Source organism: Macaca nemestrina, chromosome 9, assembly GCF_043159975.1.
Source record: "Macaca nemestrina isolate mMacNem1 chromosome 9, mMacNem.hap1, whole genome shotgun sequence".
NCBI lineage: Eukaryota > Metazoa > Chordata > Mammalia > Primates > Cercopithecidae > Macaca > Macaca nemestrina.
The window spans coordinates 28,510,289-28,537,239 of record NC_092133.1 but is presented as its reverse complement, the minus strand read 5'-3'; the positions used below and the strand labels follow the sequence as shown (position 1 = coordinate 28,537,239).

Below are 26,951 nucleotides of genomic sequence, written 5' to 3'. Positions count from 1 at the left end.
GTCCCATGCTTTCCTAACCCACCACCCTTTCTCTGCCTTACTAGCATTAACAATAGGCAGTGAATTGTCCAAGAATTGCTCGGCAGGGCTGCTGAAGGTGGCAGTTGTGCCATCAGTATTTATTGACCAGTGAGGGTGCTGACAACGTCAGCATGCATCTTCCTTTCAGTACCTCCCCTACACACACACACAGACACACACACACAGACACACACACACAGCAATATTGGCTTCAATGTCAACTATCTTATTATCTCATGTCTATTCTTGCTGAAACTATTTGGCGGCTATTATGTTAGGGCACCAATAAAAGATTTTATGTGCAAATCTGTTTCAGAGGAGGCCCAGCCATAGTGTGATGCACACGTTGGGTAATAGACCCACTCTTTCTAGACAGATAAAACTGCATCAATATTGCAGAGCCTTAAGGACATAAAATGAGCAAACATCAGTTAGACAAACACTAAATTCAAAGTCAAACAGTCTAACAGAGGAGATGACATGCTGATAGGATGCCATGTTGTTCCAAATGCTGTACCACACTTTGATTCCGACTCATAGTGTGGTCCCTAGGAAAGCAGTGTTGGAAAATCAGCTCAAGATGGCAGAAGCAACTGATTCATCCATGCATAAGACTCCAGGGCCAGACTGACATGTACAGCAACTTCCTGATGAAACTTGTGGCTGTTTATAGACTCCTGTGGTCCAATATTTGGAAGCCTGTTTTGTTTTATGTTGCTCTTAAGATAAATATGATATTTGAAGGAATTATGTAAGTGGAGAGAGTAAAGCCCCAAAACATCAAGATTTATTTTAAGTAATACGAACTGAAATAATGAGCAAAGGAGTTAGAAAAGTCAATTGTGCATCATAACATCTTGACTGTTCCTTTTGCTTCTTTAAAGAGGAGGAAACACTGCAGAGGCAGTGTGAGAAGTAACTAAGGTGTACCCTTAGAGGTAGTCATTTCTCTTGGCTTAGACAGATTATTCACATAATATTCGATGCAGCACAATCCTCTAACTGGAAAAGCTTCCACATGTCATTTCTTATTAATACAACAGCTCTCCTGTAAGCCCAATTATGGTTCCTGTTCACAAATTCCCATAGCAACACCAAGTACTTCTGTGCAACAATGTAGCATTGATTTTTCAGAACTTGGAAATTGATAGGAACCCTCACATAGAAAGATCTGCCTTGGCCGTGGGCACATTAGTCTATTCTTGCATTGTTATAAATACCTGAGACTGGGGAATTTATAAAGAAAAGAGGTTTAATTAGTTCATGGTTTTACAGTCTCTACGGGAAGCATGATGCTGTCATCTGCTTAGCTTCTAGGGAGACCTCGGGAAACTTACAATTATGGTGGAAGGTAAAAGGGGAGCAGACACATAATATGGCCAGAGGAGAAGCAAGAGAAGAGAGAGGAGGTGGTACACACTTTTAAACAACCAGATATCATGAGAACTCACTATCACACGGGCAGCACCAAGGGAAATGGTGCTAAACCATTCATGAGAAATCTACCCCCATGATCCAATCACCTCCCACCAGGCCCCACCTCCAGCATTGGGGATTATACTTCCATCTGGTATTTCAGTGTGGACACACGTCCAAACTGTATCAGTGAACGTATTTTCTGGGAATTGAAAATTAAGTGACATGGGACCCATTCCCCTCCACGTAGAGGTTTGCAAATTTCACATAGCCTGAGGGACCAGCATAACCTTTAAAAGTCAGATAAACTTGGGTTCAAATTCCAGCTCTGCCATTTATTTGTTGTGTATCTTTGAGTATGTTATATAATTTTCCTACACCGGTTTCCCTACCTGAACATAAAATAGAATGCTAGTATGTACAGAGAAATGGTTGGCATATAATAAATGCTCAAAAATATTATTAATATCTTTAACATGTATGGTACTGGCAGTGCTATTAACAATAATGATAGTAATAATAATTATTCTTTTGGATATTACATAATATCATGAAAGTAAAGTAGCCAATATAGAATAGATACTCAAAAATATTTGCTTCTGACCCTCTTCTAAGATTACCTATGTCTACTTATAAATTCTAGAAACAGTTTAAGTTTTCTCCTGTGGTAGAAATAGGTTCAACTTCTAAATCCCCAAAGGGAGCTAGGAAATGACTCAAGGCCCTTTGGTTCTAATTTTTCGGGGCATGTTTCTGTCTTTCCTCCAGGGCAAGCCATCATCCAGAAACAAGGCTAAATGAAAAAATAAAGGATCTGTCAGATGAGGCTTGGTCACAGCAAGAGCGGGAACAAGTCAGAAGAGACAGATGTGTTTAATGGCCAATGCATTTGTCCAAAGGAATCATTTTCACTGGCCAGGAGCCCAATTAAACCTGTAAAATGGAAATCCAGAAAATCAGATTAACGAGCCAGTCATTAGTAAGGAAAAGACCCAGCTAATTCTGTGTTTAGCGTGACGGATGGGCCCAGAGCAAATAATTGGATGACATTCATCAAATATAAAATAAAAGGTGTCACCGAAAGGAAAAGTGGTAATAATCTTTGGGATTTACAGTGCCAGAAAATTTGCTTGTAAGGAAGAGAAAAGTTCATCAAAACAGATTAATAGTCACTAAACTTTATTTCTTTCTTGTGTGCCAGAGAGCCACATGATCACAGAGAAGCAGCAAATGCATGCATCAGCCTGCTTTTACCCTAACATAGTGAAGCAGCAAATGCATCAGCCTGCTTTTGTGAGGACTCTGCCCCTGAAGGGGTGTGTGATCTATTTGAAAATAAACTCCTGCTTTTGTGAGGACTCTGCCCCTGAAGGGGTGTGCCATCTATTTGAAAATAAACTCCTTTGACCAACCAGGAACCAGGCAGGGCTTGAGAGTTCTTCACTACATCTATGTTTTAGTCAATATCCAATGGAGGAAACCAAACTCAAAGTCTTTCTGCTTAAGCAGATTAATCCCAACAATCTGTTATACAGTAAGTCAATAAATATTGGCCCTCTGCTGTGTATCTGCCCCTGTGACGTGTGCTCACTCCTGGTTAAGGGTTCAGGTGCAGACTAGAGTTGGAAAACCCAGGTTTATAAGGGTTCAGGTGTAGGTGGGAGTTAGAAAGCCCAGGTTTATATTCTGGCTGTAACAATGAAAGTCTATATGACGCTGGGCAAATTAGTGGCTCTCTCTCAGCTTCAGTTTTCTGACCTGTATGAAATATTATTGCATGATATTATTATTATTCTTGGTTTTATTACCTCACTTCTGCTCTCCTAAGAAGATATTATTTTAAAAATATAGCACCGGACTAGATGCAGTGGCTCACATTTGTAATTCCAGCACTTTGAGAGGCTGAGGCAGGAGGACTGCTTAAGCCCAGGAGTGGCACTGATCACTTTGAGACCAGCCTGGGCAATAGAGGGAGACCCAGTCTCTAAAAAACATAAAAAAATAAAATTAGTCAGGTATGGTGGTTTGTACCTGTAGTCCCAGCTACTTGGTAGGCTGAGGTGGGAGGATTGCTTGAGCTGGGGAGGTCAGGGCTTCAGGGAACCATGATTATACCACTGCACTCTAGCCTGGGTGACAGAATGAGACCCTGTCTCACAAAATAAAATTTAAAACTACAGCACCAGTGTCAAAACAGATTTTCCAGGAATGCAGGGAAACAAAACCATATACACATGTGATTTTTTAAAAGTTTTTCACAAAAGATGTTGGAACCAAGAGAATCTATTGTGTTATTGTGGTGAAATAAGAAAGATGGACAGAGGATTCTTCTTAGTCCCAGAAGGAGGAGCACAGCCTTAGAGCCAAACTTTCTGAGGTTTAAATCTGTCTTATCTTGGACAAGTCACTCAAAATCTCTGTAGGGTTGTTATGAGGATTAAATTAGGTAATTTTCATAAAGGGTATGTGCAGTTCTGAAGTGTGGTAGATGTGCTCATTTAATGACTGTCTCATTATTTTTATTATTATGTATCCACTGGTCATCTGCCAGAAGACCAGTTCTCTCAGTCTCTTTCTGCTTATACACAATGGAAATTGATTTTTCACAGTTCTAAAGGCTGGGAAGCCCCAGATTAAGGCACCAGCAGGTTAGGTATCTATTGAAGGCCTGGTGTCTGCTTCCACGATAATGCCTTGAATACCGAGTCCTTACATGACAGAAGGGCAGAAGGGACAAAAAGGAAAAAGAAAAAAAGAAAAGAAAAGAAAAAAGAAGCCTATCTAGTTTTCTCCAGCCCTTTTATAAGGCACTTTTCCTTTCCTGAGGAATAAGCCCTCATGGCCTAATCACCTCTTGAATGACCCCAACTCTTAATACCGTTGCAGTAGGGATTAAGTTTCAACAAGAATTTAGGAGAGGACAGAAACAATCAGACCATAGCGTTCCACCCATGGCCTCACAAATTTATGTCCTTCTCACATATAAAATACATTCATTTTATCCCAATAGCTTCAAATGTCTTAAGTTGTTCCAGCATCAACTTTAAAATTTAGGTCCAAAGTCTCATCTACATATTGTCTTAATAAGATGTGGGTGAGACTCAAGGTGATTCATCCTGAGGCAGATTCCACTCCAGCTGCGAGCCTGTGAAATCAAACATGTTACGTGCCTCTGAAATACAATGTATGGGACAATCATTCCAATTTCAAAAGTGAGCAAAAGGAAGGAAGGAAGGAACAAGTAACAAGTCTCAGGGAAGTCCAAAACCCAACAGGGTAAACAACCTTAAATCTTGAGGCTTAAGAATAATTTTCTTTCACTCCATGTCCCACCTTCCAGACTGTGGGGTGAGGATTAGGTCTCCAAGGGTCTAGGGGACCCTGCACCCATGGTTTTGGGTAGGTGTAGCACATGTAGTAGCTGTGATAGATTAGAGTCCATGCCTGCAGCTCTCCCAGTCTGGTGTTGCACCTACAGGTCTGGGGTCTGGCGAGGACTTCCCCTCCACAGTGGCTCCATTAAGCATTGCCCTAGTGAGGACTCTTTGCAGTGGCCCTGCCCTGATGGCTCCACTGGGCATCACTCTAGTGAAGACTCTGCTATGACCCTAGCCTTATGTTGGTCCTTTGCCTGGGCTCCAAGGCTCTCTTGGGCATCCTTTAAATGTAAGTGGAGGTAGCCCTGCTTCCACGGCTGTTGTACTCTGTGTGCCTGCAAAGTTACCACTATGTGGATGCTGCCAGAGTTTATTGCTTGTGTCTTCTGGCGCAGCAGCTTGAGCCGAACTTGGGTTTGCTTGAGCCTCAGCTGCTCAAGGAGAGTCACACTAGAATGTGGCAATCAGAGACTTGAGATGGTACTGGACAGAGAGCCCCAACATCCCGTGGGAGCCTGGCTCCTCCCTTCAAATTGTTTTCCCCTCAAGGCCCTGGCACTCTGGGCCTGTGATGGGCATGGCAGCCTCGAAGATCTCTGGTATGCCTTCTGGGCCATTCTTTCATTGCTCTGATGAATAACATCTGGCTACCTTCTATCTGTACTAATCTTATCAAATAGTCCCTTGGCCACACCCTTGGTGTTGTCTCTCAAACTTGCCTTTTTAAACTTTACGTGGCCAGGCTGAGAATTTTCCAAATCTTTAAGTTCTGTTTCCCTTTCAATTGTAAGCTCTGTCTTTAATTCATGTCTCTCTTCTTGCTTTTTACTGTAAATGGTCAAAAAAAGCCGTGCAGCACTCTCCACATTTGCTTTGATAGTTCTTCCAGATATCCTTGTACATTGCTTACAATTTCTGCTTTCTACAAATCTTTAGACACAGGCACAATTAAGCCAAGTTTTTTGTCACTTTATATCAAGGATGACCTTTCCTCTAATTTCCAATATCTTACTCCTCATTTCCATCTAAGACCTCAACAGCATTGCCTTTACCGTCTGTATTTCTACAAGTATTCTGTTCATGACCAGGTAAGTAATTTCTAAGGAAACTTAAATTCTTTCTACAGCTCCCCGCTTCTTCTGAAGAAAGGCCCTCACCAGAATTGCCCTTAATGCTCTGTTTAATGCAATATAGGGTTTTTTTTTTTCTTTCTAGTATTCACTTCAAAACTGTTTCTACATCTATTCATTACCTGATTCCAAAACCACTTTCATATTTTTAGGTATTTGTTGTAGCAATACCAATACCAATTCAGTACCAATTTCTGTCTCAGATCATTTCTGCTACTATAACAAAATTATTTAGACTACATAGTTTATTTCTCACATCTGTAGAGGCTGGGAAGTCTATGACAAACACACCTGCAGGTTTGATGTCTGATGAGGGCTTGGTCTTTGTTTCCAAGATGGTGCCTTGAACACTGTGTCCTCACATGGCAGAAGTGATGAAAGGGAAAAAAGAAGGTTAGTTAGTTTTCTCTAGCCCTTTTATAGAGCACTAATCCCTTCATGATGGCATAGCCCTCATGTCCCAGTCATGTCCTCAGAGCCCCACCTCTTAATACTGTTGCACTGAGGAATAATTTTCAACATTCATTTTGGAAGGGACACAAACATTCAAACCATAGAACCAGCATTGTCTAGGAATGAAGTAGGTCACAACCTTGTAATAAGCTATAGAAGAATAATTATAGGAATGTGTGTGCCATGAGAGTGAATGTTGAAAGTGCTATAGAAATGAAAAGAACAAAGTTCAGTAATTGAGAGATAGGAGAAATTAGAATGAATTGGTAGCATTCAAAAACCCTTCCATGAACTCATAGGGTTTACACTGAGGTTTAATGCATCAGTTGGATTTTGGCAAGTACAGAGAAGGACACAGTCAGGACAAAGGAAGATTGGCAGGATGAAGCGTGGTATCTCTGGGAGATACTACGGTATCAGAGGTACTTGGAGACCCCAGGGCTCTGTGGCCTTCATGTAGCCCCTTTATGTTTTGGACCATTCGACAATGCATTTAAAGTATAATTTCTATCTTCATTATTTACTGAAGCACAAATTTCCCTGGGTTGTGTGTGAGCTTGTAAGAGAGTCTTTGCTTGTGCAGGGCTGTAATAGACATGGGAGGATGAGTTCTCAAGGCTGTGGGACTGATCACGCTATCAATGGGACCACTTTGTTCTCTTTTGGCAATTGGTGACTTGGAAACCCCAATGCGCCCAGCCTTGCCCTGGACTTCTGATAAGAGGCGGAGTGGTGCTATCATTTTGTTCCCTGTTGAGGTGGCTGGATCTTCCAAGGAGAAGCTCCTTTTAATTGATTATCTCTGGCTAGCATTCAGGGATGGGACTTGCTTCTCAGATGCTGGTCTGCTTTCCCAAGAACGTGTTTAGTGAGGTTCAGGATGACCTGTAGAGAAATGGTTATTAAGCATGATAGGTGACCAGGAGATATATTTTGGGGGTGTAAAAACTTTGTCATCAGGTATAAGGACTCCTTTGGGGGTGATGAAAATGTTTTAGAACTAAATAGAAGTTTTGGCTGGATCACACACTGTGAATGTACTAAATTTACAACAAATCGTACACTTTAAAATTATTAGACTATGTGAATTTCACCTCAAATTAAAAAAAAATGAAACACCTTTCTCATCGTTGTAAACACAGAATTCAGGAACATATCTACATCTGAGAGAGAGGCAGGGGGTCAGGGCAGTTAAGGAGCACAGAGATCTATGCAAATTGTTGTTAAAAGTCTAGTTCTGAGGTGTTCAAAGTATGGTTCCCAGATCAGCAGCATCGGTATCACCTGGAAATTTATTGGAAATTTTTTTTTTTTTTTTTTTTTTTTTTTTGAGACAGAGTCTCGCTCTGTTGCCTAGGCTGGAGTGCAGTGGCGTGATCTCGGCTCACTGCAAGCTCCGCCTCCCGGTTTCACACCATTCTCCTGCCTCAGCCTCCCGAGTAGCTGGGACTACAGGCGCCCACCACCACACCCAGCTAATTTTTGTATTTGTAGTAGAGATGGGGTTTCACCGTGTTGGCCAGGATGGTCTCCATCTCCTGACCTCGTGATCCACCCACCTCGGCCTCCCAAAGTGTTGGGATAATAGGCATGTGCCACCGCGCCCCACCTATTAGAAAATTCTTGATCCCCCACCCAGATCTATTGAATCAGAGACTCTGCAGATGGGCCCCAGGAGTCTTGAGTTTTAATAAGCTTTCCAGGTGATTCTGATGCATGCTGAAGTTTAAAAACTTTTGATCTAGTTTCTAGGTTAGCAGGTATGTTTATATGTGTTGGTTTTCTAATTAAATGTAAAACCAAATTAAACAAATACATACAATCATGTGAGAACTAACGGTGACTGTGTTTTCAGATCTAAGGATAACATTTTATGCACTTGAGACTTACTTGGAAAAGGAAAAAGACTTCCTAGCAACCTATCGATGTTAATATAGCAACACCCACCTCTAAGCCAACACAGAACAATATAGATTCAGAACAGATGTTGCATCAAAATAAAAAAGTTTTAAAGTTCTGAAATACAAGGCAAGAATGATGGTAATTAGATATGGATGTTGCTCCCTGAACATCAGGGTGAAAACCAGTCTCTCTTCTTGGTTCACAGCATAAGCCTTTGCACCAAGTGTTTTCCAAGTCTCTGCCTTCGTGCTGACTCTGACATCTGCTCTACCTGGCAGCGTGTGGTGCCTGCTTTGGGGGCTTCCAATCTGTGCAGAGCAAGGGGTAGCCATGGGAGATGTCATCTCCCTCCCCGAGTGAGGAGAGATGGGTGGCTTCAGTAGAGATGTTACAGCTCTTCTGCTCCCAGCAGGGCCTGTGGATGGCTGCCAGGTTTGGATCAGACTGGGAGGACTGGCCTGTCTCCAGCCTGTGCTTGGACCTTAGTGAGAATGAAGCATGTGCCTCGAGTAATTGCCTCCTCAGCGCAGCAGCCTGGTTGCTATTGTTGTCCTGCTATTTTCTCTGAACAAGCCATGTTATCTTCTCCTGTGAATATTAATTTCCCCTGAGTTAGGATAATTGGGCCGAGAGCAGCCATCTGCAGAGCTCTGCCATGTTGGCAGGGCTTTTCAGCAGGCCCTGGCCAGAGGACCATTTCTTGGAGTGGTTTCCACTTTCCTCCCATTAAGAATCTATCCTTTCGAAAGTGAGGTTACAGGGCTTGTCCCTGAGCCTTCTAGCCAGAGATAACACAGTTGGGACTCAAATCCAGGATTTCCGAATTTCACATTTGGAGTTCTTCCTCTACCTTTTGATGTTTTTAAGTATCTTGTACATGGAAAGAGTCAATAAATATCTGCTCAATACATGGATTATAAATATGAGGGAAAGAAATCTGTGCTTAGTTCAGAAGTGAGATTACATTTCAAAATAATGAGAGCTTTGAACAGTAGTCATTATTCAGATCCACGAAAAAATACATTTGACAATTGTGTTATGGTTGGAATGAATTAATAAACAATTCAAAAAGAATAAATAGATCATGGATGTAGCCCACATTGATAGCTCCTCTGCTTTTAGTTGAAAATACTTACTAGGTATGTACCGTGTGCAGAGCACAGTGACCAAATGGAGTCAGTCCCTGTTCTGAGGGAGGATCTCTCAGTGGGAAAGATTGTTGTAATTGCCCACCTGTGATCTAAGTACCATGCAATGAGAGCAGCTCAGAGTGCCATGGGATTAGAGACCCAAAGCCAGCAAGGAATATTCTCTAAAAGGTAATTACAAACCCATTGTGGTTGTCAATAGGAGAGCTAATACTTTCCAACTTGTGCATGATCTGTGGCCTCATCTGATCTCTTTGTGTTTCCCCCACAATCTAGGTAACAACTGGTGGAAGAGCCAGCTACTACGTGTCTTATCGAAGAGAGGCCTTTGCTCAGATAAAGCTGCCTAAGTACTCGTTGCCAAAGGTACTGCATGCACCACCAGCAGTCCTGGGTCCCTCCAGGCAAAGGGAGGGTTGGAGAGGCTGCCTTGTTGGGCAACTGGGAGGTTTGATCTGTTTGGAAGGACTGTTGGCATTTAGACTCACTCACCGCCAAGTCGTTTAGCCTCCCTTAATGGTGCACAACCTGGATTCTGTATTCCTGTCTCAGCTGGGTACCAGCCAAGAGCTTTGATTTCCTGTAACTCAAACGTCTGGTATAACCTTGGGTCATTTCCCAGGGGCAGTAATGAAAGGAACACTAGCTTTGGAATCTCCTCGGAGGGGCTCTCCCTTTTGCAAAGGGCTTTATCACCAAATAGAAGGCCAAACTCAGGCAGGAGGACAGATGCTATATGAGTGTGCATAAAAGTGCACAGATAAGTCTGGTGGTTTTCTTGCTTCTTTCTACATTTTAAGGCTAAACAGAAATGTATTGCCTATGTTTCTACTCCCCCCACCACCATGAGTAATTAAAACGGGGTAAACTAATAGAATGTTAATATCAAATGTTGGCATTTTAACGTTTGATTTAACTCTTCTATTGAAAAATCATAAAGCTTACTTTGGGGACCCCATTCCTTGTGAACATTGGCTTCTGGAGGGAGATGGACCTTAGAACCTCATTGTGAAAATGGACAGGTTATAATTGCATCACTGAATGAAGCTGCAAAGCAGAAAAATCTCAGGCAGCACGCGTATCAAGTGCAATGTTGCAAAGACTTGGGTCTCTAAGCTGGTGCTAAGGAACGTATTATGAAAAGTTAAATGAGGACAGAGGTGGAGGAATTATGGCCTGAGAAAGTGGATAATTTCCTACCCCCAGTTGCTATTATTCATTCATTAATTTATGCATGCATGTATTCATTCATTTATTCTTTTATGCATCCGTTCAACTATTCTTTCTCCATTTAACTTTTACTCTGTGAACTAAACTCTATGAATAGAGTAGTGAATAAGATACAAATAGTCCCTGCCTTCATGGATATTATGTTCTGGAAAAAAAAGACACTGAATAAGCAATGATAGGTATGAGAGTGTTATACACATTCAAGGGCCGTCTTGGCATACAAGGTGGTTTTAGTTAACTATGGGAAGGGAGGGCAGTTTCCTAGAAAAAGTGGTGTTTAAGTTGATACAAGAAAAATAAAGGAGTCAATTCTGCAAACAAAGATGGGGAGAAGCTGATAGAAGATACATGCATAGGCCCGATTTTAAGAGACAGCACACTTCATTCAACAAACTAAAAAGCCATCTTGAGAGACTGGGTTGCAGAGAGGCTGGTAAGGTCAGTAGAGATCACTTTAAGTAGCTTCAAGGGCCATGGGAACCAATTTCTTATTTTCTCTACCCTCTTTCTGATTAGCTTTATGGGACCATTGTGTAGTATTGTGTTTGCAGGATGTACCCATCAGATGTTCTAAACCCAAACAGGAAAGAGGTATTCCAGCTTGGATAAGGTTAGAAAGCGGAAATTCACAGTTATGCTCTTTCTAAAGGAGAATGCCTATTACACTAACCTGACAGTCTCCCATGTTTCTAAGCCTAGGAAATGAGTTTAGAGAACTTTCCAAGCCATCTCCCTGAAGTAGGGATTATTTTATCTCTGTATGTGTGCACATTTTATGTATTTTTAACCTTCTCAGGAAAACAAACCATTCACTCCCCTGGACAGTGTGGCTGCAGGTGGGGACAAATGAGGCCCTGAATTGATCACAACCCTAGAACACTCTGTTAATGATTAGCAACCCCGAGGCAATTTATTGTGGTGGAATGCCATCCGCTCAGTCCCTTTTATAGAACCTCTTCCAGAGCAGCTTCTCATTAATATGAGGGCTGCTGTGAAAATAGCTGGATGGTTATCGATCCCCTTTATTAGCCAGTGCTGGCCCAGGTTTTCATAGTCAAAACTGAAGAGGTGGGGACAGAGAGGGTGGAGGGAGATTGGTTCTTTCCATTGTTTAAGAATGGAAATGGCTTTTAAGCAAGTCGTTGCTGTTCCATGCAGTGCCGTGGATGCTTTTAGGTGGTTTGCTTAGAAACAAATGCATGAAGAGCTCCCTGTCATCATTGCCCTCGCAGCTCTGCTCCCAGCTTACATGTTCAGAATGTGCTCTCCTGGGGTACTCCATAGCTCTGGAGTGTTTGGCAGAGAATGAAATGAGCACCATTAACAATAAACAGGGTTATTAGGAGCCGCAGCCTTGTGCTGAGCCCTCCATAACTCAGTCCCTGGGCATCAGGTTGGTGCTGTCAGTCCAATAGGCATGAAAAGCAGACAGCAGCAGAGGGCATGGGGCAGGTGATAGGGAGCAGGTAACCTAGAAAAAGACAGGTGAGCTTATGAGCAGAAACCCTGAGCTTTCATTCCAGCTCTACCGCTTACTTATCCATGAGCCCGGGTCTTCACATCTGTGAAATGGGGATACTATTGTTTGACAAAGTTGTGAGGATTTAATAAATGGCTCATTGTTGGTCAAGTGTAAAGCGCTCGACAAATCTAAGGAACAGTTTTGATTTGGGGGCAATTAATACTGAGGCTCTTAACCTGTCCTACATGGAGATCAGTGTTCATAATGGGATCACATCCCAGACTGACCTTGGAATCAATATTGCCTTAAACCCTCACTTTACCACTCTGAGCCTGATATACCCTCTTTTGTCTCTTAGATTCTAGACTTATTCTTAACTTACTACTCTAATAAACTGTTTCTACAAGAGAAAAGATTTTTGTTTCTTTCCATATAGGATTCAGGTTGGAAGTAAAAATGTTGATCTTTGCCTGAGCCCTGTGCTCCTGGAAAACAGCCAAGGTTAAGAAACTGCACCCTTTTGTGTTTGGGAAATGGCTTATTGCAGACCCCCTCTCTGCATGAGACTTGATAAGACTCAGATGTCTGCCTTGTTTACCTATAATAGGACCGGATTCCCTTTCTTTTTCTCATAAATGATTTGCTAAAATGTTGTCCTTCTGGCCAATCTGGACAAAATGCCTGCTAATTTGACTTACTCAAACTTAAAACTAACTTTTCCCCTTCCTCAAGCCCCTGAACTTTGACCCACTCTTGAGCTTGTGTAAGCAGTGGTAGCTGAAGCAAACATGGCAATGAGGAACAGCCCCCGTTCGCAGCCCGTCTGAGAATCAGCCGACCCTAAAGAAAATTTCCTGTTCAATTGCTCAGTCATGCCACCTGCACACCCTACTTTTCAAGCCCAATTATTTCTAGTCTTCTTTTACTTTCCCCCATAAAAGTAATTCTTTTCTGTCTTTACTTCAAGATGCTTACAGGTATTGCAAGTCTTTTCAAATAAAATCTCTTCTTACCTAAGTCTGGGTCCATTTTTTATTTGACAGTAGAATATGGTTAATTCCGTTTTGAATAATAAAAGAGAGGAAAGGGAAATATGTCTTAGAAAATTCATTATAATGGTAATGACAATGATATTAACCTTTTGTTTCCTCAGTTTTTACATTTCCCCAAATACTGATTTATCCTTCACTGCTGTGTCATGGCCACACTTCTTAAAGAGTTATCTGTAATTCTAATCTCTTTTCTCATTTCCTATTTGCTCTTCAACCTACTGCTGTATATTCTCTGCCTTTACATCCGTCTATCCACTATTTCACTAAAAATCCCTAGCCATTGCTACAGTGGCCACCTGCATGCCAAATCAAATAGATGCCTCTACACCTTTATTGATTTTCACCATTCTGGAACATTTAACACTGATGAAAATAATCCATACTTGATACTCTTCTCTTTCATAGTTTTTTTTTTAATGAGCTTTTTTTTTTTTTTTTTTTTTTTTTGGTAGATCCCCTTCTTACCACTCTCTAAATGTTGGTGTTCCTAAGTTCTTCTTGTATTCTGCATGGTTCCTGGGTGACTTCATCCCTCACTCTTTTTCAATATTGGTGACTCCTGTATCTACAACCCCAGCCCATATCTCTCCATTGAGCTCTAGACCACATAACCAACTGCCTATTTGATGTAGATCCTCTTAAAGATATCCCATTTAACCAAGGTCGGAAACTAAGCTTCTAGTCTGCACTTTATAGTCCTTATATCCCATTTTTCTCCTGTGTTTACTTATATACTCCATTTATTTTTCAATAATCTTTTGTTGGATGTCTACCATGTGCCAGATACTCTGGTGAGTATTAGAGATAAAGTGATACATCAGAGAACATAGTTTATGCTCTTTGGGATCTTATAATCTAATGAAAGAGACAGACATCAAACAAATAATTGCATAAGAGACTAATTATAATTGTAGTGAATTCTATAAAGGAAAAGAGGAGTTTCATAAGGCACGTATCTAAGGCATTATGTATTTGTCCTACTCCCTTCTCCCCCTGTAGATTTTGCCTCCTTACTATCTCACCAGTCTATCTCCTGGAGACCTCATGGAGAACCGGCTTCCTTGGTTGAGGCCCTCCTGAGTTATTATCTGGACTGTTTCTGTGACCTTTTAAGCCTTTCTCCCTGCCTCTAGCATTGCCCCTCTCAAGGCCCCTCTTCACAATGCTTCCACAATTAATTCGATCATGCAAGGATCCCCGTCCTCTCTAACTAAATCTCTCTATATATCAATTCTAATCATGTCTTTCTCTTGCTTAAAATCTTGTGATAATTTTGTGCTATTCTTTGGGCAAAAGTTAGGTGTGCCATATTACCCCTTACGATGTAGCCACTGTCTGCCTCACCTCCTTCAGAGGAAAACTGCTTTTATGTGATACAGATTCCCACACATTTCATTGATTATTCCATCCTGATTGTCACCTGTAAGCGTTTGTACTCCAGTCACCATTTTTAGCACCTCTATCATAGCACTTAGTCAAGTTTGAGAAAGGCCGCTAGAGTATGTGATGTCTCCACCATTAGAGGACAACTTCTTTAGGGCAGGTTTTACTTTTTCTCTATTTCCATTGTCTGACACATGGCAGATGCTTAATAACACGGTATTTATATAATAAATAAAGTTACATGGGGCCCAGATTATACGAAAATGCTTCAATAACAATGAAGTATTTTCACCATTGTTCACCTAAGAAGTCACAGGTTTTAGTTTTCAAAAGCAATCATAACTCTCCCAAATTATTGTCTTGGCAGAGCAGACAGGGAATGTTATTTATAATTGCTTTCCAAATATAAATATGTATGTGATTATGTCTGATGCTTTTCAGGTTCCAAGTTTAGTAAAGTCCCAGTCTAAATTTAGTCTTATTGCATTTTCCCTCCTTGGATTTCTCTCTTTAGCACCAAATTTTTCCCTGCATGTTCTCAGGACCAACAAGTAAGGCAAGGACACACGCTCTGGAGCTAGACTGAGGTAACTCAGTTCAAGAAATAAGCTTCATTATTGTTCGGGTCTCTATTGGACCAATTTTAGCTAATTATACTTTTCTTTTTCTTGAAGACTGAATGTTCTAATTATTGTTGGTTGACCGCATTCAACCATAGAGACCTATTTAGACAGAGGTTATGTATTTCAGAGTGTTTCAAAGAGTGATTCCCTGGACTTAGATGCACCAGAATCACCTGGAGGGCTTGTTCAGATGGAAAAATCTAAGGGTCTACTCCAGATATACTGAATTATAATCTCAGGTAGTGACCAGGATTAGAGACAGCCAGGTTTTCTGTATGTACATTTTAGGTTAATGTTCTCAGCACAAGTCTGCATGCTTTTAAGATTGCTAGGTCATTTTGATGCACACCAAAGTTATATCCCCCACTGATACAGTGTTTAAAAGTTAGCTTCTTGATTAAGATTAGGTTTAAATTAAGATTAGGTTGTAGGTTTATATCTTAGTAATGTCATTTATTAGCTTTGGCAAATTAAGGAATTCTCAAACAGGTATGTCAGAATTCTGGAAATCAGAGAGCAGTCTTACTCCAGAGCCTGGAGCACTTGTTCACCAGGTGACACAGCCCCAGGACTGCATTAACCTAATGTGCACTCACAGCGAACCTGGCTGCCTCTAATCCTGACCATGCCCTGGTGTTTTAAGTTGTTCTTTTCCCATTTCTTTTACATTAGTTTAGTCTAAAATAACTTAGCTCATTCATTTTTATGACCAAAACATCTGGGAAAAACCAGGCATTTCTATTGCATTTTTAACAGGGTAAGTGAATTTAATTCGTATTTCCTGCAGCTGCGATTTCCCCTCCTACTGGGTTCTTGGGCATTCATTCCACACCAACACAACACGATTTCCTCACATGGTTTTTAAGAGTAAGCTTTTTTTCCATTTTCAAGCAGCTCAGCAGGAACCTGTAATTCTACAAGGTGTGTAAGCACAAATGAGCAAGTGAGGTCTTAGTCAAGGTGACCTAGAGAGTTCAAGGCCAGGGGCTGAGATTTGACAAAGAATCTTCAATAAAAAGATCCAGAACTTGCTTTTCTACTTCTCTCACCTCCAGGTTGCCCAAATCAAATGGGTTTACTCCTTTGTAAGTCGTCTTGGAGGAACTCTCTGTGGTGCTGACATTACAGACATTGCTGTTTCTTTTTACTTGCAAAGGTTTCTAGGAAAGGTTGGTCAAACACAGTAAAGGCTAGACCCTGCCTGATTATTAAGTTACAGTCAGCTCCAATCCCCCATCATCCTTTTACCAGTGCTTTCCACCACAGCAACAAGGTTGCCTTTCCTTCTGCTGTCTATTACTCTTTGGCATGTACACCAGTATGTTTATGCAGTTTTTAGCTACTTCCATTTTTGGCAAAGGATTATCCATGTCCTCCTGACTGTGTCAGTTCTCTAGGTAAGGGCTTAAATTTGTGATAATATTTGTACAGTGCCTACCTACACAGGCAAACTGACTTTTATAAATTATTTTGTATTGTAAACTACTAGATTTGATTTTAGAAATGATCCAGACAGAGCAAGACCCTGTGTGTAAAATTTTTTTAATTAAAAAAATTAAAATGATCCAGTCCAGGATTAAAACTAAATGATGTCAGGGACCAGGAAGTTAACATCAGTATGTAAGTGGCAGACCATAAGAACATATGGAGATAGAGGGCTGAGACCCTAACTCGGGGTCCTGACTCCATCTGAAAGACCACAGACTCTGGTTTTCAGTACAGAATATGGCCAAGCTAAACATTTGTGATTCATATTTACTTCATGAGTCATTAGTTTGAAATCTCTAATCTAGAGGTTATGTATCCGATGACTGGAAACCATCCATTAGGTTAGAGTCAGACCACAGAGGTTCAAAACCTGGTTCTGCCATTCGATAGCCATATAATCTGAAATAGATTGGTAAGCTTCTGTGTGCCTGAGTTTGCTCTTCAGTAAAATGGAAATAATCATACCACTCCCCTCACAAAATTATTTTCATTTTTAATAGAAAAAATACATTTAGATGGCTTAGAATAGTGCCCGAAGAGATGTTTTTCTTGGTAGCCCAACCTCTTCACTAGGTGAGAAAATTGAAGTTCAGAGAGACTGACACATTCAGCATCATGCGGCTTACTTATAGCAGTGCTTATATTTTGACCCAGAACATTAAATTCCAGGTTGAGTATCCTTTTCTCTATATCAGTGATCTTCAATATAATTTTATTGGCAGCAGAACCTCTCTTATCTTTTACTCCTAAAATATTACACAGAACTCCAGTGTATACAGCAGATGCAAGTGGTTCTGCTCTGATTGAAACAGGATTGCAGGTCTAGAGCTCCACTCATTGGTTATACCTCCATGCCACATTTCTTGCAATCCTCATGACTCTGAAGATTCTAAAGAAAAGTGTGTAAACCACCATACTACAGAATTTAAAAACATGAGTGAATATCTAATGACAAGATAGGCTGTGTCTTCATTGCATGCGTGAGCTTCCTTGGGCAAGGGTGTCTGTCTCTGTTGGCACTAACTCTTAAATTTTAGGTATAACAATAAAAAATGAAAGTAGATGAATCCTTGGAAGCCATGGGAAATGATATCAACCAAAGCCCCTAATACCCATTTTGCTGTCACTTAGCAAGGAACAGAAATCATGAAGCTCATAATTTATAGCCTTGGTTCAACATGGAATTGTTTAACATTGCCTATAACTCAAGCTTTTTCTCAGCAGTTTCATAAGTCATAGTAATTGCTTGGCATCCCAATGGGCAGAGAGATACGGAGATCTGCTGCCTTTTAAGCCTTCCATCTTCTTTCAGGACATGCACATCATTAGTACAGACGAGAACCAAGTATTTGCAGCAGTCCAAGAATGGAACCAGAACGACACGTACAACCTCTACATCTCAGACACACGTGGGATTTACTTCACTCTGGCCATGGAGAACATCAAGAGCAGCAGAGGTCTAATGGGGAACATCATTATTGAATTGTATGAGGTATGTAGCCAAAATTGTCCTTCCCTTGGACCTATCTTTTTCCTGAATTTTAATGGTATAAACACAAGCGCTGGAGTTCTGGGTTCAGATTCCAGCTGTACCACTTAGCAATTGTATGACTTTGGGCAAGGGACTTAACTTCTATATGCCTCAATTCTAGTATCATAGAGATAAAATATTTACCTAAGGAGATTATTGTGAGATGAGAGATGACGGATGTAATGCATCTAGTATAGTGACTGACTCAACAAAGTTAGTATTCCTGTATGTATAAACAATTGATTACTAGACAGAAATTAAGGTACTTGGCATAGGTGATTTTTTCAGTGGCTTTGTAAACTCTGTGTTGCTTTTGTGGACCCTGAGTGGAGGGAATAGTGCTATTTATGTGCCTTAAATTACTTGGAAAGTCCTGTTTTGTGAACAAATTTTATAGGAAAATAAAAGTGAATATCAGTGGTGGGAATGAGAGTTTTTCTAAGATGCCACCAGATGCCAACATCTGTGCAGGGTAAAAAACTGGTTTTGACAGGAGTGTGTCACTTATATTGAGCTTGTTAAAAAGTGTGATAACTAGTTAAAGAGTAATTAGGAAACCAAGTAACTCCATGTAGTAACTGTAGTGAGAAAGAGAGAAAAAAATAAACTACTTTCAGTGACCTAAAAGATGTGGTACCTTTTATAGTGGCACTGTGTGACCTTTGACAGTCCTAGATCCAATGAAGGAATTTGACTGGCCACCTGGATATGAAGGATTGAGTTGAGCAATGAAGGCGTGTCTCATTATCCAGTATTCACTAGTAACCAGTGGCCACACCCATACAGACTGTGATGGTTGAGGTCATTCATAGAAAGACATACGTTGTCTATTCTGGGTGGTGGCCTTGGAGCTGGGTGAGCTGTTCCCTTGTGGGTTTTCCTTTTGAGGAGTAGAAGTGGCTACGTGCATGGGCTTCTGCTTTACAGTGGTCTCCTCTGAGCAGTGCCTGTCAAAGTCCCAGCAGCCCTAAATTGGTATCTAAGTTGGCTATTCAGTTACTGAGTGATATGGTTTGGTTCTGTGTCCCTACCCAAATCCCATTTCAAATTGTAGTCCCCACGTGTTGAGGGAGGGACCTGGTGGGAGGTGATTGGATCATAGGGGTGGTTTTCACATGCAGTTCTCATGATAGTGAGTGAGTTCTCACAAAAGCTAATGGTTTTAAAGTGTGGAACTTCCTCGCTCCCTCTCTCTCTCTTGCCACTATATAAGACATACCTTGCTTCCCCCTTGCCTTCCATTGTGGTTGTATGTTTCCTGAGAGGTTCCCAGCCATGCAGAACTGTGAGTCAATTAAACCTCTTTTCTTCATAAATTACCCAGTCTCGTAGTATCGTTATAGTAGTGCGAGAACCGACTAATACACTGAGAGGAGTAGAAATATTTAAGATTGCACCTGTCCTGTTAGGCAGAGAGATGATAACATAAAGGCATGGGACAAATGAATGTACATTTTAAAACAAGGAGTGAATGTCATTGCGCAGAAAACAAAATCAGTAGAAATACCCTGATTTCCTAGAGAGTAACTGACAAGTGCTGAAGTAATTCCCTTAAACAACAAGGTCCCAGTTTGGGAAATGTTCCAGATTTTTTTATGGAAGTGTGGAGACTAGTAGAGATGACTAAGGGGAGTAAATACCTTTGGGAAGCTTACATTTCTATGCCTCTAATCATACTAGGAGGCAGAAATACACCTTTGTTATTGGACAATAAGTCACATCTTGTGGGAGGGTTTGAATTAATGTTCCCAGGACTGAGGCCATTCCAAGTTCGTGTTTGTACAAGTAAAGCCGTAGAGATAAGACTGTGATTCATGTCTCTGTGATCAGACCCAAATAGGGGAGGGTGGGCATCGCTGCAGATGACCTTGCAGTCAAGAAATTCTGGTGTCTCTGATCCTCTTGGTACAGTGGATGAGTTTGCCACTATGCTGCTCTTATTCTAAGAAGGGGTGCCTGAAACTCCTTGGTCATTTACAACAGTGCAACACTGTAATATGGGATGAAGCATGAATCAAAATGAAGAATGTGCCCAGATACATGCAATTTGTTTTCTTTCCACAGAAGTTGGTCTTGTGTTTTCAGTCTTACTGAAGAAAAAAAAATGCATGGTGTCATTGCATCTATAGAGAAGACATAACAGACAGGGCAACTCAAAAAAAAAAAAAAAAAACCAGCTTTCTTGATCTTGTTTTCCATTCAATTTTAGCAGGATTGATTGCATCCTTGCTTTGTGTTCAAGCCCATGAGGAAGGTGGGAGAGTTATGACTTATTTTTACCTTCAGAGAGTTTGCAATCTAGTTTGTTGGGTTTTGAGGGGGTCAGTAAACAAAGTTCCTTATGTACCTGGCCAATGCTGGAACCGATTAGGACAGCAACAAAGGGCAAGACAAATGGATATCAAACACAGCTTTATTGCTTTCAAAAATTATGCACAAGGAAGTGGGATTGATAATACCGTACCCCAGAATTGAATTCATCCATTCAGTCCCAGGCAGGAATGATAAATCAAAGACTGTCTTATAGAAGCCTGTTCCTATGACACTGCAGCATTGATGTACAAAGGATGTGATCTTTGCAGGCAGATCCCTAAAAGAAGGGCAGGGGTATGGGGATGATCTGTGCACATGCAGTTCTTTTTCTCAATGTTACCACTCTGACCATCAGGACTTTTGCTCTGGGGAGGAAATAGTGAAGAAGTGGGAGACATTCCAAACATAGGAATGGAATGAGCCAAGGACTGAATGGATGGTGCTGATTTGTGAGAAAGTAAGCTAGACAGGCTAATTGTGTGGAATAGATGCTTGTCAGGGACAAGAATGAGGGCTGGATAAGTAGCTGAATTTCAGATTCTAGAAAACATGTAATATCAAGTGAATAAATTGGAACCTGACATTATCTAGACCGTGACCATACCGAAGATTTTTAGAGGTTAATGCTGTTTTGCACCTGGAGATACATTCTGTTTTTTGGAGATAAAGCTCAATTTAATTGGTCTCTAGGGGTCATTAGAATTTAACCTTCTTTACTGGAAATTCTCACAGAAACTGTGATTATGTACCATATGGCCAGTTAGCAAAGAGACTACAACTTTTCTGGACTCCGAGTACCCATGAGTAGTGCAACTGAGAAAACCAGTAAGGTTTCACATTCAATTCAGCTAAATTAGCACACTTTTATGGAGTGTATTTTGTTTGATGATATTAGGACTGGTACATGAGATTCATAATTACTGGAATGATACAAGTGACTCTGTTAGGATAATTATCACAGTCTAACTTGTATTAGAAGTTTGATTCTACCAGGTTATGGAGTCACAAAAGGATAATTCTAACTTGAGGAATTTGGAGAGACTTATAGATGACTTTGGCTTAATTATAGACAAATTGTTGGAAATAAGAAGAGAACTAGAGTCGAATGAGTAGGGATCCTATTTTATGAATGTTGAGTGACCTTGTAGAGCAGTGGGGATGGAGATTGTAAATATACTGCTAAAAAGCTTGACTGAAGATTCAGGCATTTATTCTATGGGCTAGTAAGTATTTGTCTTTTTTCCCCTCATATTTGCATACCCAGAAACTATTTGCACGTGTGATGTACTCCTCTGTGCCAGGTTAATTTGTAACTTTATATTAGAATAGGACATTACACCTGTTTCCCCTTGACTCAAAGGTTCAGAGATGTCTTTAGGTAATTTTCAGGTAACAGGTGACTTGGGCTGACCTTCACCACTTAAGCCACAGGTATATCACTCCATCTTCTGCATGGACCTCTGAAGCCTCTTCTTGATAACGGAGAGGAGACAAAGAAAACAAGAACTTATTTGGGAATTCACCTTGCAAGTCTTGGCACTGAAATATCCTTGAACCAATGGAGATCAACCCCACGGAACTCCCCCAAAATCTAACAAGGCTGAGATAATTTCCTTTTCAAATCTGTTGGAGTTGTCTCCTGCTGTAGAGAGATTCTCCTGCTTGTTCTTTCTCAAATTCCTGCTTCAAAGTACAATATTTTCATGACTATAATTACATAATTAGGGGAGAAAATAACACTTGAAGGCCAAATAAAAATCGATCTCTTCTTTGAGGTGGTGTCAAGCCGACTCCTTCAAAACAAGGCTGGTATTGACAGTGAATGTAGCCTATTGTGTGTGCTTACCATTATTCTCATAACACTCTTTTCATGTAGAGCTCTATTGCACTGTCTTCACATCCCCAGCTATAAACTACATTTCTTTTTAATTACTCTCCCTAATAAATCAAGAAACAAATATTCTTTCCAACACCCACAGTTATACTGTGGCAACATTCTCTGAGGTGCCGGTGTGATACATTTTCTTCAGTGCTCTCCTGGATATTTTGCATCTAACTTAAAACTCCTTACAATAATAACCATGGCATACTTGGCAATGCCCTAGACCGGCACTGTCAAATAAATACATAAGGTGAGCTACATACACACTTCCACATTTTTGCTTCCCACATTTTAAAAAGTAAAAAACAACAGACAAAATTCATTGTAATAATATTTTTTATTTAAACAAAGTATCTAAAATGTCATTTCACTATACATTCAATGTAAACAATTATTTAGTTATTTTATATTTTTTCCCTATTAATTTTCATAATAAGTCTGCAAAATCCTGGATATATTTTACATGTCTCATGAATCTCAATTTATATGCTAAATTTTCACCAGAAATACTTGATCGGTATTTAACATTTCGTAAATTTACAGTAAGAAAAGAAGATTCACGTACCCAAGTTATTCTCAACAAACTTAAAAGTTTGCCAGTAACTGAATTGGATATCAGTTCTTCAAATTTCTATTTGGTTAAAATGAAATAAAATTAAAAATTAGTTTCTTTGTCCCCCTAGCCACATTTCAAGTAGCCATATGTGGTCAGTAGCTACTGTTTTGGATTGCACAATCATAAACAACTTACATATTTTTTTCTTATTTATCTGTCACAATATCACATTCTTCATTGTGCCTGTGAGATTACAGAGATGCGGAGAATTTAGTGGCTTGGCTCCGATCACACAGCTAGTGGTACTGCATTTCAAGAAATCCGTCTGCTTGACAAACCACTTAGGCTTTCTCATTATTCATTTTTTTTTTTTGCATTTTTTATGGTGGTATAATTTATGTTTAGTAAAATTTACCCTTTTAGTATACAGTTCTGTGAGTTTTGATTTGCGCATTCTGCTGTGTAAATGTGTGCACAAATCACAATCAAGACATAGAACAGTTCCATTACCCCAAATATTCCCTTATTGCCCTTTTGTAGTCCACCCTTCTCTACCCCAAAGTCACTGACAAACACACACCTGACTTCTCTTTGTCTTTAGTTTTACCTTTTCTAGAGGGTGAGTAAATGGAATGATACAGTAGGTAACCTTTTCAGTCTGACTTTTTTCCGCTTAGAATAATGCATTTGAGATTCACCCACGTTGTGGAATACATCAGTTCCTCCTGTTTCTGAGCAGCATTCTATTGTGTGGATGTGACAGAGGTTGTTTTTCAGTCACCAGCTGAAGACCGTTTAGGTTACTTTTTAAAATTTTGCGTGATTATGAATAAAATTTCTATAAACATTCTCATGACCATAAATTTTTATTTCTCATGGGTAAATACTTAGGAGTAGGATTGCTGAGTTGAATGTAAGTATATGTTTATAAGAAGCTACCAAATTTTTCCAAAAGTGGCCGTGGGATTTTGCATTTCCACTAGCAAGGTACGAGAGTAGCAGTTGCTTCACATCTTCACCAACACTTGCTTCGTTTCAGAGGAAGAGAGAAAGAGAGAGGGGGGGAGAGAGAGAGAGAGAGAGAGAGAGAGAGAGAGAGAGAGAGAGAGAGTGTGTGTGTGTGTGTGTGTGTGTGTGTGTGTATAGCTGTTCCGATAGGGATTTAGTGGTAACTCATTGTGGGTGCAATTTGCTTTTCTTCAGTGACTAAATAACTGGACCCAGTATACCTGGATGGATAAAATGAAACTTCCAGGCCGGGCGCGGTGGCTCACGCCTGTAATCCCAGCACTTTGGGAGGCCAAGGTGGGTGAATCACGAGGTCAGGAGTTCGAGACCAACCTGGCCAACATGGTGAAACCCCTTCTCTACTAAAAATACAAAAAAATAACTGGGTGTAGTGACGGTCACCTGTAATCCCAGCTGCTCAGGAGACTGAGGCAGGAGGATCGCCTGAACCCAGGAGGCAGAGGTTGCAGTGAGCTGAGATGATGCCACTGCACTCTAGCCCAGGTGAAAGAGTGAAACACCATCTGAAAGAAAAAAAGAAAAAAGAAACTTCCCAGCCAGTCTCAGTACTCTGGTCTCTTTGACCATCTTATTGATGTTTCCTTGCCTTTCCTCTCCCTAGAGCCTGTCGTCTTCTCTCTGCTTTATCATGACTTTCAGTTACCCTTATTGGGCCAGAAGGACAGCTGCTTACAGACTCCACAGGGACTTTTTTCCCTGAACCAACCTTCCTCAGCCCCTCACCACAGGTGGGACTCTAGGGACAGCCCAAGGCAGATCATGGTAATTGCGTTTTTCAGCAAAGCCCTGGCTTCTTTGTCCTGAGGTCTCTAGGAGGTGACCAACAGATGACCATGCCACCTGGACTCAGCATTCCGCCAAGGGGCCTGCTGTCAGTTTCCCTCTGTACTCAAATTGATTCCCAGAGGGAAAGTGGGCCACACATGCTGGACACCTTGTATTGTCCTCTTCTGCGGGCACCATCACAGGCTGGTACCCTTCCCCCCGGACTGCTGAAATAATCAGCAGTAGCCAAACATCTGATTTCAAACAACAGTGGGAGGAAGTATGTTTAAAGTTAATTCACTGCTCTGTACCTCCTTGGATGAAGGCAAGTAAAAATGCATGTCTCATTCTCCAATTCCTTTACATTGCATTTAGTGAGGGTAAGTAGTCTTTCATAATACTTTTGTCTTAGAAGTATATGTGTACATACAAGTGTACACATTCATGCATATATGGGTATGAATCCACTGGGTTGCAACATAAATGTATTTCTTACTTGGATTGTAGTCAAAAAGTAAAAACTGTTGGCTTAGGACACACAAAAGCCAAGTACCCTTCAAACTTACAGTCCGTTTATACAAGACATGAAACCAAAAAGCGATTCAGTAATAATGTAAGGGCTTTGAACTATCCAAACACAAGTGGGAAATGTTCCGTTTCTTGCAGGCAGGAAGGAGATTGCTGCAGCATTATGTACAACTGCAGGAGAAACACCTTCAGAGCTGCAAGTGGGTTCCCTGGGAGTCTGTCCTTGCTACATCTTTTTAGTCCCCATTCTGCTGGTTTTGTTCTCAGAATATGTGGGGCACACAGAAAATACCTGTCCAAGTGGTGGTGTACTCAGTGGGAAAACATGGTAATGGTAATGGTAATGATTGTTTAATTTGTTAACCTGCTCACCCGGAAGATCACAAGAGGTTGCTGAGTGGCTAGAATTCTTTCTGTGATGCGTTGAGCTGGGGGCATCAGAGGGGGCCACAGTAGCTCCCCGGGAAAAACTGAACCAGGGCCAAGGTGTCTGAGTCTGATCCAAATATTTTCATCGAGGAAGTGGATAGCAAGGCCCTGGGTATATGTGGGAGAGGGTAACTGGTTTAGGGGAGTGAGTTCTCTGGAATCATTAGCTGGTGGTCTAACAGAAAAGGCATCAGCTCTGTGGCTAAACAGAACACTGAAAAGCCTCCATCAGGTAGAAGGTTCTAGAGAATCTCAGATTCCATTCTTTGTGAGGAATGACTAGTGTTCAGGTTTAGGAGATGCACCTTCACAGTTGGTTTTAAAGACTGAGATGATCTGAGGGGCTCATAGCTCCCAGATGAGCCTTTGAGATGCCGTCCTTCCTGAAATGGCCCTGACTTTAAGCCGTTAGGGCAGGGAGGGGGTCTCTAGCGAGGGCATGGCTCCGGCATTATGCCCTCCCCTACCTTGGTTTCTCTGCTTACCTACCCACTGTTCCAGGTAGGAATCTAATCAATTCTATTGTTGGCCCTTTGTCAAATTCCCCTGGTGGTATCCTTCCAGATAATTCTATTCTCCTCCTGACATTCTCTGTCCACTTGTTTGTTTATTCTTATTTGGTCCAACATTCTCTTTCAAGGCCAATCAGGTTACTTAAAAAAAGAAAAGAAGACTTTTTATTTCATCAATTAAATTATGTCATTTGAAAAAAAAAAAAAAGCCTCACTTCTGTGAAACTCTTGGCCTTTTCTCCCATTGCCATTCTGTCCGAAGTGAGTAAACCTCAGTTAACCATGATACTGGAAGAATGTGGGATAAATCCAATTAAAACTTAAAGATATCTGAGTATCACCCACAAAACCTGCCATTGAACCTATTGTTTATATATATTTAAACTAATTGAATTGTCTTTAGCAACATGCTATTTGCTATTTGCCTTTGAAACATGCTATAACTTCTATGGAAAAAAGAGTTAAGGGTATCTTTCTTTGATGCAGGACGTTGTCATTCTAAATATCTGCTTTTCTTGCCCATCATGTAGAATATAAGGAACAAAAGTTTGAGTAGAATTTGTACTTACTCTAGAACCCTTCTGGTGATAAATCTCCTTTAATCCTCTGGCTGCTTGTTTTGTGGTGATGCTCTTTTCCTATCAAAATATCAAAGGCTTGCAAATCTCAAAACATGGGAACACTGGTGAGTGCTTTACATAGTCTCAGGGATCCTTTGCCA

The 26,951-nt window shown here is 40.8% G+C and overlaps 1 protein-coding gene across 4 annotated transcripts in view; it reads left to right on the top strand.

The window, feature by feature from the left end:
• Positions 1-26,951, top strand: part of LOC105478298 (sortilin related VPS10 domain containing receptor 3) — a 612,041-nt gene that overhangs the window by 476,076 nt on the left and 109,014 nt on the right. For all 4 annotated transcript variants that reach the window (XM_011735416.3, XM_071069164.1, XM_011735417.3 and 1 more), the window contains 2 exons: positions 9,724-9,813; positions 17,998-18,177. In XM_011735416.3, coding sequence (XP_011733718.1) covers positions 9,724-9,813; positions 17,998-18,177 — 270 coding nt within the window. The remainder of the gene's footprint in view (positions 1-9,723; positions 9,814-17,997; positions 18,178-26,951) is intronic.